This window comes from Sceloporus occidentalis, unplaced genomic scaffold (genome assembly GCF_023333645.1).
Source record: "Sceloporus occidentalis isolate IW3139 unplaced genomic scaffold, rSceOcc1.0.p SCAF_28, whole genome shotgun sequence".
NCBI classification, from domain to species: Eukaryota; Metazoa; Chordata; class Lepidosauria; order Squamata; family Phrynosomatidae; genus Sceloporus; species Sceloporus occidentalis.
The window spans coordinates 8,166,733-8,180,583 of NW_028317008.1; the positions used below are offsets into that span (position 1 = coordinate 8,166,733).

The 13,851-nt window shown below is 37.1% G+C and overlaps 1 protein-coding gene across 1 annotated transcript; it reads right to left on the minus strand.

Annotated features, from left to right (window-relative positions):
* Positions 1-7,027: 7,027 nt before the first annotated feature.
* LOC149299777 (protein lin-7 homolog A) lies at positions 7,028-9,710 on the minus strand. The gene is made up of 3 exons (XM_089486155.1): positions 9,651-9,710; positions 8,178-8,387; positions 7,028-7,246 (listed from the first exon to the last, which is right to left on the minus strand). Exons 1-3 carry the CDS (start codon positions 9,708-9,710, stop codon positions 7,028-7,030), a joined length of 489 nt encoding a protein of 162 aa, XP_089342281.1.
* Positions 9,711-13,851: the final 4,141 nt, after the last annotated feature.

Here is a 13,851-nt window from a genome sequence, read left to right on the forward strand (position 1 = left end):
GATGCAGAACTTGTGGTTACCTTGACAACAGCTAGCTGTGACTCCAAAAATGTGATGTCAATATGTTAAATACCAGAGACCTCCACAAAAGTGCATGTATACTGCTTCACAATTTTTAAAAGCTATAGATAACATAACCTCAACCCCTTAGATTTATTAAGTAAATTGTTTTGCAAGGCACTTTGCAGATGCCATAGAAACCTCTCCTCCCAAGTGTCCCTCTTTTCAACGAGTAGATAGAATGTTTGTGGGGTATAACTGTGCACCAGTTTCCTACAGTTCTAAAAGTCAAAATAATACATACGATATAAAACAGCAGAAGTTGTGAATATATAAAACTTTTATAAATATATATCATTTTTAGAATAGAATTAGAAAATTCTCCTGATGTCTGTAAATTGGACCCATAAGTAGCACATTCTATGGTTTATTGCTACACCACATCCCACATACACTGTGTTGGTAATGCAACGTTTTTCAGGTAGCAAATAAGGTATGAGCAGCTGACAAACTGACAATATTTATATTTATTAAGTTTATTTACTAACTGTTTATCACCAACATGTTCAGCAAACATCCCCAGGCACAAAATCCAGCCATTTGATTATATGGATTGCAAGTCAAGAACTGAAAGAGTTGTAACAGACAATATATGTGAAATATGTTTTTTGTTCTAATTTAGTGTAATAAACTGACACGGACATGTTATCTTCACCTAATGACAGTACGCTCATAGTAATCTATCAAGTGTGTTGTTCACCTGTTAGTTTTACTGAATGATCCACATGATTCTGTTTAAATCACATTTATTATAGTTGTAGGCTTAGACACTTTATCTATGCCACTCAACTCTCAAGATCAACATGACTGGATGAGTTTGGTGTAGAAGAACTTGACTGGCCCGCACAAAGCCCTGACCTCAACCCCATTGAACACATTTTGGATGAACTGGAGTGGACATTGAGCCACGCCTTCTCGTCCAACATCAATACCTGACCTCACAAATGCTCTGCTGGATGAATGGACAAAAATTCCCACAGACAATTCCCTCAAAATATAATCTTGGTATATAAAACTTGGCATAATGTCATGTATCCCATGCCTGCTACATATTCTTCCTCACCCAATGCCTATCGTCATCTGTGTGAAATTCCATTTCACCTACCATTATGGGTTCTTTTAGAGACAGCGTTCCGTGCCTGACACCAAAAATAGGTACAACGTGCAACCCCTTGCTTACTTATTATGTCATGTTCTTCATATGCTATGAATTTGCTTAAAATGTAATATTCATTAATTTAAACAATATCTAACTTACATGTCAACATTTAATAGTGAAATGCTATGAAAAGTAAACTTGTTGCATGTCCCGACTCATGAATATGTCTCTATTCAGAGAGAGCAAGGTCTTATTAATCCATCCACCATATGACCTTTCAGAATCCCTTTGCTGTTATATTTAGATGTGATAATTCACTTTTTCAGTACCCTTCCTGTGAATCATGATTCAATTATGTGTCAGCAATCTGACCATTATCATTATGTTGTTTATCTGACAGTGAATATGGCATTTTATTGTATCTCTTTATGACTGTAAAAATGACTGTATTATCGGCAGGAATTGACAAGCACTTGCACTGTGAAAACTGGGGTTGCAGACGAAAGATAATTTCAGTTTATTTTTATTTTTAAAACATTTAACCTTCAGGGTGCGCAAGAATCAACAGGTGTTAAGGAGGTTTAGACATAAAATCCCCTACAACAGTGATCTTTTTCCTTGCACAGGGCAGAAACAATGAAAGGAAAAAGTAGAGGACCCAAAAATTGTAATATGTAATGAAACTCTGCATAATGGTGCACTTTAAATCATGCTGCTCAATAGAGGGGAACAAAATCTGATCGTATAGCTAATACTGTCAAGTTAGTTAATGAAGTAATGGCTTATCATGTAACCGTCCAGGTTAATACTTAATACCTGAATATGGACAGTAATACAATCTGTCATGAATAGGAAGATATGAGAAATTAAATGATGTGGTGCCTGGAAGAGAATTGTGATGCGAAAGTTATTAGGGGGATGAAGGCATGTTGGTGTAAGAATGCATTTTAAGGAAGGTGTTAATATGCATTTTTAGTTATTCTCTGCATACACAATTATAACGGGAAATTTATAGCAAAATTATGCCACAATAAGAATTATCTAGTGCAGCTAAACGCAGTTGAATATGTCCTTGAACCTTGGATATTGGGAGCCTTGGGAACCCTGGCAGGATAAGGAGTACAGCATGAGAATCCTGCTTTTAGACAGTTACATAGACTCACATGTATTACTAAAAGATATAAAAGTGGGTCCCTTCCAGCAATGGTGAGATTCTGCCACAGATCAGTGTATGGTGCCTGGCTGTCTGTCCTGCAGCCTGTCTCACATTGAGATGCAGCGCATAGCTTTAAGGGTTTCCTGATACAGGAAGGGACATCATTATAATCTGTTTCATTTTTCATTCATTGCTGTTTTTGTGTGTATGTTGATTTGGTTTACAAACTACATGCATGATTTCATCCATTGAGTAAAAGTGTCATCACTGTATCCTCAACATGTTAACCTCTGCTTGTCCACACAGTCATGTGCAGGCTGAATTTAAACAAATGACTTTTGTACTGATAAAAACCATGTGAAGAAATATAGTTGCATAGGAATATTTACAATTACCTATCTATAATAATTTAATTAGCAATAAATACTGTAGAATGTAGATACATTTACCAATGACTGTGTCTGCATCATAGTTGAATCAGAAAGATTCCATAAATGTAGCCTTGGCATTATGTTTCATCTCGCTTCAATCCACCTACAAATTCATGGATTCGCAAATAAGCAATGGCAAGCAGTGTTGTTGTTTTATTATTTTCTCAATTCGACATTTGTTAAATGTCAAAGTATTTGAAAACAGCAGTGTGAGTAGGCCATAGGAAGGATATTCTTTCAAAGGAACCATATTACTAGTGGGTATAGCCTGTACCAGCTAATAGGGACACATTGTAACTGCACACCTGGACCACAGATCCATTTGGAGGATTTGTTGTAAATTCATGGGGTGTTCTAAACTCATGTTATCTCATGTTTCGTGGAAATAACTCTTTTACTGACCAGGAAGCAGTCCGAAAGCACAAAGTGGGTGAAGAGAGGATGCATTTGAGACCATGCAGCCAACATGACTCCTACACCTAAACAAAACCCTCTACTGTGGGACTGTCAAGCAACCAGGGGCGGGCTGGGCAGGGGGGCAATTGCCCTGAATCCGGGCCGGCGGGCTGGCAAGCAGACGAACATTCATGGCAGCCGCAAAGTTAAAAACTAAGCGGCTGCCACCGGGACTGGCCGCCGTGCCTCCAAAAACGATGCGCCGGAAGGACGGGACACAGAAGAGGAAGAAGAAGAGGAAGAATGAAGAGGAGGAGGAAATGTGACAGTGCCAGAGGAAAGGTAGGAAAATATTAGTAAGTGTGTGAGAGTGATGGGTGTTATGCTGTAGTTTATGATGAATGTTTGTGAATGAGGGTTTCAGATTGCATGGAAGTGTGGGGGGATAGCATGGCATAGGGAGGCTGTCTAGGCATGATAGGAGTGTGATTGCTGTTATCAATTTTTTTTTGTCCAACTGTGGTGTGTTAACAACACTTTTATTAAAAGTAAATTACATACCAAATTTGGACAGAAAAATTCAATAACAGTATTAACAGATATATATGATTGCAAACAGCAATCACACGCCTATTATGCTAAGTCAGCCAGTACATGCTAGAAACTGGGCATGATAGGATTGTGATTGCTGTTAATTATATATATGTATATATATATATTAATATTGTTATTGATTTTTTTTTGTCTAATTTTGGTGTGTTACTTTTAATAAAGTATTTTAAAAGTTTTTTTTTTTCCGGTTTTGGCCAAATGAATGCTGAATTTTCAGTTTCGGTCCGGAATTTTCATTTCGGTGCATCCCTACTATGTACTAAGCCAGTCACTGAAGTGTTAGGCCTACACCACATCAATGTTTGGCTTAGTATATAGTGATAGGGGTTGTAGTGCAGTATTGTCAGTGTCTGGCTCAAAGTATAGGCACACATTGACACACATTGACGGTGGTACAGCGTAATCCCTAAGTATATAATGTTAGCAGTTATGCTGTACCACCGTCAATGTGTGCCTCAGTATATAATGATAGCAATTTTGCTGTACCCCTGCCAATGTTTGCCTAACCATAGAAACTATGCAGTTTTAAAGTGTCTGGGGGGGTGCCACATACAGGATCTGCCACAGGTGCCAAATACTCTAGGTACGCCCTTGCGTCGTGCGGCAGTCAGACCCAATGGCCGTTCCTCAGCTCTTCGTCCCACGTCTTAAAAGGGGTGGGATAAAGAGCTGAGGCACAGCTATTGGGCGGCGTGGTGCGTGCACGCCGGATGCTTTAATTTCATTAGGCGTCGGTGGAGTATCTGCCGCAGGACGGCCGCTTTCAATGTCGCTTGCAGCCGCTTTGGTGGCGCAATGGGCCACTTGACTAGACTTGCCCCCCCAGGCCTTAGGCTGCCAGCCCTCCCCTGCAAGCAACAGCAACATTTTAAGTTTGACAACATGGAGGATAGCGCCCTATTTCTTTAGTGAGTACGACTTGACTAGTAGAAAAAAACTAAAGTTCACCAGAAAAAGTGTAATTACAAAAGTCTTTAATTATGCCAGTATATGTGCACTGTAAACACTAAGCAGACTCAACATTAGAAGTAAATAATCTCAAATATAAAAACAGAACCACAACATGCAAAGTACATCCATGTCTCCTATACAGTATAGTCAAAATTGCTACATATAATACTCATATGTAAAATACAGATTTTCTAGATTTCCAGCAGCAATATTAGCTAACATTGCTTTAGGTTAATATATATATATAAAACACAGAATATGCTGCTGTTCCTAAAAGGAAATGTATAAATGTTATAAGTTACAACTATCAGGAAAAAATATTGAATTTTGTTACAAACAACATGTTGTACATTATACAATATACAGTACAGAATAGTCTTCTCAGTTGTGTGTTGATTTGTAAGTGCACTAAACTGATGCAGTTTGGTGTGCAGTGAACGGAGATGAGGATTTTTAAGAGGCAATCCCAGGTTCTCCAGCCACACGAACAGAATAAACTGGGTGCTCTGTCCTCCTTTACACATTACTCAATAAAACAGCTACATTAAACATTTGAAGGACATTTCAAAACAAACAGTTTCTGGTATCTACCATAACTTCACCATCATAGGAAAATAGGAAACTTTTTTTGCCCAAGGATGCCTCATTCGGCCATCTGGTTGATCATGGGGACAAGTTCTTCTCCTGTCCCTTGGGATATTGATTTATGGTGGAATCGTTCCAATCTGTGTTTCATCTGTTTTTTTCTTGAGAAAAACCTGGAAATTAAACGGAAGAACAATCCATCTGAGAGCAAAATAATTTGTAGTGTTACATTCTTGAGGTATTAAATCCCTGTCTTTGTGAAAGTAAAACAAAAATAAAATCTCAGGACAAAACATATTGAAAGTTAATTAAGGATGTCTGAAGCAATTATGAACAGAACCAAGTGTACGCCAAGAGAATAATTGAGTTTTGAATATGTTAAAAAAAAAAAATTGTGAATAAAACTAGGTCATTGTGAACTAATAATCATATGGGGAAAACCCAGTGGTGCACACATGCATGTAAACTTGACTCCATTTCATGTAGATGCAGACAACTGCAAAACTGATAATATGCCAAAAGGGTGAACTATGAGAACATGCAGAGAGTCTCATCGAGGCTGGAACATCAGGTAAAACGTAGCATTTATTCACATGAATTAAAAAGCACGGAAAGAACTGTAATTCACTCACAAAATAGTCATCAGACAAAACGCCAAACCTTGCCTAATAAGATTTGCCCGCCATCTTGGAGCTTAATCATAGGCACAACCTCCTCTCCAAAACAAACAGTTCTAAACAGGAAAAAGTGTTTCCTATTAAATACATAAATGTATATAAAAAAATTGGTAGATCAAGACAAGATGGTGAGGATTGGCATCTTGTATGATGACTATTTTGTTAGTGTCTTCAAATTCTACCAGTGCATTTTAATTCATGTGAATAAATGCTACATTTGTTCCAGCATAGATGAGATTCTTTGCAGGGTCTTATATTTAATCCTTTTTGGAATATTATCAGTATGTAGGTCATTGTAGACTGAAGCATGACTTGGAATTGTCACTTGTGTAAAGAAGTTTTTGAAAGGTTACTATTACCAGATCTCTGTCCAATAATAATGGCATTTGCATGCTCAGCTGTTTAGTTTCATCCTACCTAATGTTGGATTAGCAGGGAATTATTCAGAAGGGCCATGGTCCTAGATGAGACTGCAAGCCTCATGAAAACCTATACACCCAAAAACACCCCACTGAGACATCTTGTAAGGGACAATACTGTATTCTTCCATACACATAATTGTGTGTAAAATGTATGATATCTACTTACATCTTTTGTCATATCTCATATTATTATTTAATAGTAGTTCAATCTTACTAAGGTTACCTGATGTAAGCATCACACTACTTCTTCTGCTGGTTCAATCTGATGTACTGCAAACCATGCCTAATTATTGATATCTAGTACCAGATTCAAATGGTGGTTTGTATATTTGTTCTCGTTTGGAGCAGCACTTGCTTTGGTAATCTCATATAAACATACAGTGTTATGATCAAAGAATGCTGTGAAAAAATGCCTTTCTTTCAAAAGATGTTATAGTATAAACACTGCTAGATGTCAAATAATGCAACATTAAGAGAAAATGCACAAATGCCAAATTGTTTTTGTATTTCCATTGAAATTGCTCCTGTATGTGATCTATGTTTGAAATCGTCTGTTATTATAATTCTAATTGTTTACTTTACTGAATAACTAATTATCCTTGACTTCCACAGAAAGTGACAGCAATGAAAACTCTCACCTACGACATGTGGTTTTGCTGTGTCTGTTGCTGCTGCTGTTGTTGCTGCTGCTGGATCAATAATTGCTGTTGTTGCCTACGCCTTGCTGTCCTCAGCTTCTCAAATCGAGCCTCCATCTCATCCAACACCTTAGGTGTGTATCGCACAACCAGCTTTACACTGTCTTTCGCAGCCTTCAGTAGCTCTACAGCTTTTTCATGATGTTCCCCTTCCACGCTCTGTATGTGAGAAAGTGAAAAATTAGATATCACACATTGAAGTAAATTACCCTGTGTCAAATGGGAAATTAATTTGATAACTATACAAATCAAATGACTTCACGTATAAACAATAGTTTACTTTGCTAAATAAAATGGATGATTGACTTGTCTTCACGGTTTATTACTACTTGTCTGCTGGTTTGTTACTCCTAAAATAAGCATTTAAGCATTATGATGCTAGTAATGCATTCAAATTAATAAAACAATGTAGCTGACTCCCAGGCAATCTGACAGCCCTGATGGATTGTTTTCCACAGTGTCTCCATGTTTTGGGATTTTTTATTTTTTTATTTTACACTCTATAGACAACTCTGGATTTGTATAGAATACAATGAAAGCCAAATGTGGTGCACAGGAATTATGTCATCCTCCACAAGCATATGCAGTAAAAAAGTGACATGCAACACCAGGCCTTGAGGGTCACCAACACAATTTTTGGATATCCCACATTAAGCACACATCATTCATGGCCTGTTTGCAGCCATTGAGGCCTGAATGTATGCACCACTGCAGTAAAATAAGACTGTGGGGGGTAAGAAAAGATCTGATGAGCATACCTGAGAACTTCCTAGGGTGGCACCCCAGATGTTTTCCCTGTCTCTCTCAGGTAGGAAGGGAGTGTGCAGCAGAGTAAATCTGAAGAGTACTCAGACTTGATGACATAACATTTTGGGCATATCAGACACAAATATTAGAATATCTAAATATTAGATAGGTGCCTCAGGCCCTAATTAAAAACAATTATTTGGTTGGGCTAACGTTAACCATGGAGTGTCCCCAATAAACTGGTATTTAACCTGACTTACAGACAACTTGCTTTAAGTATGCTTCACAACCTCCAGCACATAACAAGAGATGATGTTACAAAGCAATAATATTTGAAACATACCACTCCATTTACAGATAGTAGCTGGTCTCCTCGTTTTAGTCCACCATGCCTTTCTGCCACCCCTCCTGGAATGATGCGAGAAATGTAAATAGGGGAGTTCTGCTCCTTTCCTCCCATGACATTAAAGCCAAGTCCTTCATCAGTCTTTGGAAGCTCCACCACTCTAGGATGAGAATGTCCTTCACTGGCAGCAAATGCAGCAACTGTAGCCTAGAAGAAAAGTTATTAAAGACTATTAAATTGATTGTGTATAAGAGTGAGATACTTTGGTGGTACAGCAATAGCATTCCCTGCACTTTTTCTCTAATTTCTATGTGTTCAATAAGAAGGACTTTAAAGGGGAAACCACACAATAATTTACCACTAAAAGGCCTATACATCACATGTGAGTGCAAAATTCATAAATACAGATGCCCCAATTGGTGCATCCTCATGCAAGCCACCTATTGTTACAATCACACTAGGTGAAATACGAAACAAGGACACAATGCAAACTTCTATGTAAGCTTTCCTGTTCTTCTGCTTCAGAAATGTAGTTAGCATATATTGCCAGGTAGTCAACTGTAAAAATACCGCATTGGGGAAAAAAAAACAATGGCAAGTTTCCTGTAAACAATAATCTACCCTAATTTTCAACTGCAGGTAAAAGAGGTAACTGTTGCACTTCATTAAATCCATAATTAGGTACAACACTGAAAACCACTGGGCATTTTTGAGTTATTTTTATGTTTATGTTTTCAAATTATTGCAGTTTAAATTTTCCTATAGGCATCCACAGGGCATTTCAGGAACCATTGTTTCCATCATGATCATTTCCAGCAGATCCTCAGAAAAGTACATTTTATAGAGATGGCTCTTCATCCTGATGATCCTAGACACCTAGCGGCTATGAAGTTAGACTACACAAATTGTGTTATAAACATGAATTGTGTGCAAGGGCACCATCATTGCATTAACTGTCTAAGCTGGTCTCAGTATATGCAGCAAATCACAAATCAATGTGACTTCAAGTCCCGCACCTTGCTTAGCCCAGCTCATCAAAATGAGAGTTACGATTGCAGCCAACTTGAATCAAACGCTTCTTGTGTTTTGGTACTCACAAGTGTCCATACGGATATGTGCAAAGACCTTCTATGGACCATCTAATGCTTGGCTTTACTACATTTTACCAAACTGACCTTGGGCTCTGGTTGAGCCCTATCTTCTCTCATGCTAAAGGGTATTTATTTATTAAAGACTCACTAAAACTGAATATTTAGAAAGATATTTACAGAATGTTTTTCCTTCCAGGAAAGCAAACAGAAAAAAAATGCTTGACTTCTTTGTTACCTGGGAAGCAGTACTGGTTCTACAATCTGGATTGAAATTGATGTCTACATCTTACTGAACACACGAGAATACCTGCAACATACACGTACAATCAATTATATTGTCTCACCTAGAAATCTACACAAGATGATTTAAAGACCTTACCTTTGCAGTGGCTCGAGCTCGGAACTCTGGACACCCATTTACAGGAATAGTCTCATGCATGTACTGGTAAACCTGAAAAACCAATACAAAATAGTCACATTTATAATGATTAAGAGTTCCTTATTTTGTTCATGACTACCAAAAAGATACAGTATATGAACAACTGATGACTAAGAACAAATAATGTGGTTTATGTGGATATTCATCCTAATTATTAGGTTTAAGTGTTTCAGCCTAATGGATGTATAAAATCAAGCAGGTAGGTAGAATGGGTAACATAGAAAAAGCTCATTGACTTTAAATGTGGCACTGTCTTAGGATGCCTCCCTGATGACCAGTCATTTTGTGAAACTACTGCTCAGCTAGATCTCCTATAGTCCACTATAAGTGCTATTTTTGTGAAATGGAAGTGTCTAGGAGTAACAAAAGCTCAGCTAGACCCATTGGTTCCAGTGAAGGGTAATGTTAATGTTACAGAATACAAAGATATTTTAGATAAAACTTTTTGGCAATCCCTTTCATGTACAGCATGACTATGCCCCTACGCACATAAATACATGGTTTCACAAGCTTGTTATGAAGAAGCTCAAGTGGCCTGCACAAAGCCATGACCTTAACCCTATTGAACACATTTGGGGTGTATTAGAGCACTGACTCGGCCAGAACGTCTCTTCCAATATCAGCAAATGCTGTAAATGGGCGCACATTTCCACAGACACACTACAAAATCTTGTGGAAATCCTTCCCATAAGAGTGGAGGGTGTTTTAGCGACAAAGGGGGGGGGGCAACTACATATTAATGCCCATGGTTTTGGAACTAAATGTCCAACAAGCTCATATAGCTGTGATGGTAAGGTGCCCACATACTTTTGGTCATATAGTGTATATTGTATTCTGGAGCTGGAGAGGTGTCTACTCAAAGGCTGCTTCAAGCCAATCAGTGAAGCAAATTGTCAAAGCACAGAGGAGGCATTGCATTCTACCTAAGGTAAGTAATTTTTTTCATTCTTTCAGGTTCAATGACAGCATATTAAAGTACTTACAAAGTACATTAATATGCATGTTCTTCAGGAATCTGCCTGGGACACTGGAGTGCCCTTTTAAATTATTCATGAGTCTCTTGCACAACATTTTGATAAGCCACACATAGTGTGCAGAGAAGAATATATGTATTTGTGAGCTGTGTCCACACTGCAGCTCTGGTTTTGTGTTTAAAATAACACAATGAATGAGGAATGCAAAACATTAATTATCCTGATGTGACTGAACAGAATTATCCTGTTGACCACACAAGCATAAGGTGCCATATTGAAAATAATTAGCCAGGCATAGCAAGGCAAGCTGTAGGCAGCTATCCATTTAGAGCAGATGTATTTAGCTGTGGCAGAGGCCAAATGGATTACTTACCCACAAATACAGATACATTGCTTGGCTTTTAAGCAATTTCTTATAATCATTGTTTTTTAATTGCTATTTATGCCATCACTTTTTTTTAATGAACTGATGCACGAACAAGGTTTATACTCCAACTCCAACCCCCCTAAAAAAAAATAATTTAAAAGCCAATAGACTTCATTAGTAAAAGTGCGTATTACATTATACTTGTAAAAAATGTTTTTGGAAGAGCGTGGAGTGATAGCAGTTAGCTAAATAATCATCTCTGTACTACATTACATTTCTTATTGTATGTTTGTACTAACTGATTGCCAGAAGATGTTCTTGTCTATACTTAGGCCCCAGAAACTGACAGACATTTATTTTTTTAATTAAGTTATTTTATCATAGTAGCAAATATTCATCTGTAAAAAGGAGAATTTTAACTGGGGGGTAATCAATACAGTCATCTTTCTATTGTCCCTTTTTTATTGACTTAAAATATTTAATATAAATAATTGATTTTAAAACATGGTAGTATTTTATTACTTCAATGATCCCACTCTACTACTAACAAGCACAGATTGTTAGAGTTTTTGTTAAAAACAACAACAACTCTACATGAAAAAAAACATATAGAATAAAGCAGGCCTATAATTTGTTAATCCTTTAGGATTTTCCCCAACACTTCTATTGCCCCACAATCAATGCTCTTTTTAATCATTTTGTCCTGTAGGAAAAACATAAATTTACTTGTTAATGCATGGGGAGAATATGCATTTGCCCCAGCTTCAGCTCAGAGAGCTTTGGCGGGGGGGGGGATTTTCATGTGCAGAAAGCACTTCTAGAATTATCAGACCAAAGAGGAGGCATGGAGCTGCAGCTTCTCCCTAAGATATGTGCTTTTATTATGTTTTTAACCTATAAAGAATGCATATTAAAGTACTCATAAAGTTCCAGAACCACAATCCATCAGAATGTTATTGTTATTGGTAATAGAAATACATTAAAGAAAAGCAAGAAAGGTGACTTGCACAATAGACACCGTAGAAGTATTAGATGTTGCCCTGCATGGGGTTAAATATTGTAGAAGATGACAAAATGATTTATAAAAGTTTAAGTTATTATTAACATCAAGTTAATATTGCAGTTTAATTGATCTATAGACATGTTTTGACAGCCTTGCACATTAAATAGAGAAACAAGTGGAAGGTATTTGGCAGGCCATGTTTTTTCATTTTTGTTATAACAATGGGCTATTAATCTATAAATGGAAAAATGGGCACTGAGACACTGATTTTGGAATAACCTACCTTATTCTTCAATGACATTATCTATGTATAACGGGAAACATCCTAATTTATGCTGTTTATGAATGTGGTCGATTAATGAATTCTCTGTATCCTCCTGCATATCTCCCAGGGGAGGAAAGAGGGTCCTAAAGGATCCTCTGTCCCTCTTTCCTCCCCTGATCAGTAAAATATTTAAATAGGGTGCTGCTATAGGCCTGACCCAGGGTGGCACCCCCATCCTTTCTGCGCTCCCCATTCTATGCAGTCCATTTCTGCACATTTGTTTTGGGCAGTACTGGATAATACATATTGAGTGTGTTGTCTAATGGATATGTTTTGTAGTGCTTTATTAAGGCCATGGCCTTCTCTGCACCTCTTTCACTTTCAGTTTATGATTTTTGGTGTTCTAGTAACATACAACCATATAGTTTCCACATTACCACACATATGTCTTAGTTTATAGATGATTATTAAACAAGACATTCCTTTATGCCTAAATAATGTGGCGCACAACCTAAGTACACAAAATGAATAATGTCCATCAATTTAAATCCCACAATGTTTTATATTGGTTTAGCCATCAGTTCCCCTGATGATATTCACGTCTTTAGTATGGTTTGGCAGAATGAAAAAAACATTTCAATTATTCTAAAAAAAACCCAAAAAAACTACCAACCCTTCTACCACCATCATTATTTTCAGACTGCTTAATGGTAACAGTGGCATTCTTTTTCTATAGACATTTCTAATTAAAACACATCTAAACTATTCCCTTCTTTTTACTACCGAGTGTGGGCCCATTGTTTAATTGTTATTTTACTTTAATGGGGATCTTCAAATGTATTTTCTGTTCTTTGTGTGAGAAAAATCAATGTTCTTCAGCGATAGAAATTAAGTTAAATCAAATAAACAGCAGGTCATTGTATTGGATAAAGAAAGGCCATTGAAATTACATTTTAGATAAATTGTAGTACTAAAAGAAACATAGTAAGTAATTCAAGTGACAGGGCCACATACCTCTCTTATTGCCGTGCAAAATTCACTTTGTAGGACCTTTTTCAGTGACTGCAGCTTATGCGCTGGCACCTCTCTCGATGCCTCGAGTTTTTCAAGCAGTTCTATAGCTCGAGCAACATCTGGAAAAATAGACCAACAAAAACCCAATTATACTACAAAGTCAAACAATGATAGTGCCTTCAGCGTCGCATCAATTCAGAAGAAACGATTATAACTGCTTTGCAAGAGATGCTAATGTTGCATAAAAGCCAAAAAAACATTAACTGAACATAAAATTGAGTTGACAACTATTTGTGATGTACAGTCATTTTAGAGGTATATATGTATCATACATATCAAATATTTCTCACAGAAAACTGCACTTTCTTACTGCAATTTCTCCACTTTAAAAAAAGCATTCTTTAATTAATGTACCTTTACGTTAAAGGAATAGCAAATACCTACTCCCTTTTCTCTCTTACAAGCTATAGTTAGATTGCTTAGTCTGTTATGATTTTTTTATTCCTGCAACTACCCAA

What these genes read in the sequence shown, in the direction of transcription:
- LOC149299777 (XM_089486155.1), bottom strand. Translation starts at nt 9,710, where the DNA reads ATGCATGAGACTATTCCTGTAAATGGGTGTCCAGAGTTCCGAGCTCGA. An exon ending in GAGCTCGAGCCACTGCAAAG is followed by an intron (nt 8,388 to 9,650) that starts GTAAGGTCTTTA and finishes CTTTTCTTCTAG; the next exon opens with GCTACAGTTGCTGCATTTGC. An exon ending in TACTATCTGTAAATGGAGTG is followed by an intron (nt 7,247 to 8,177) that starts GTATGTTTCAAA and finishes TCTCACATACAG; the next exon opens with AGCGTGGAAGGGGAACATCA.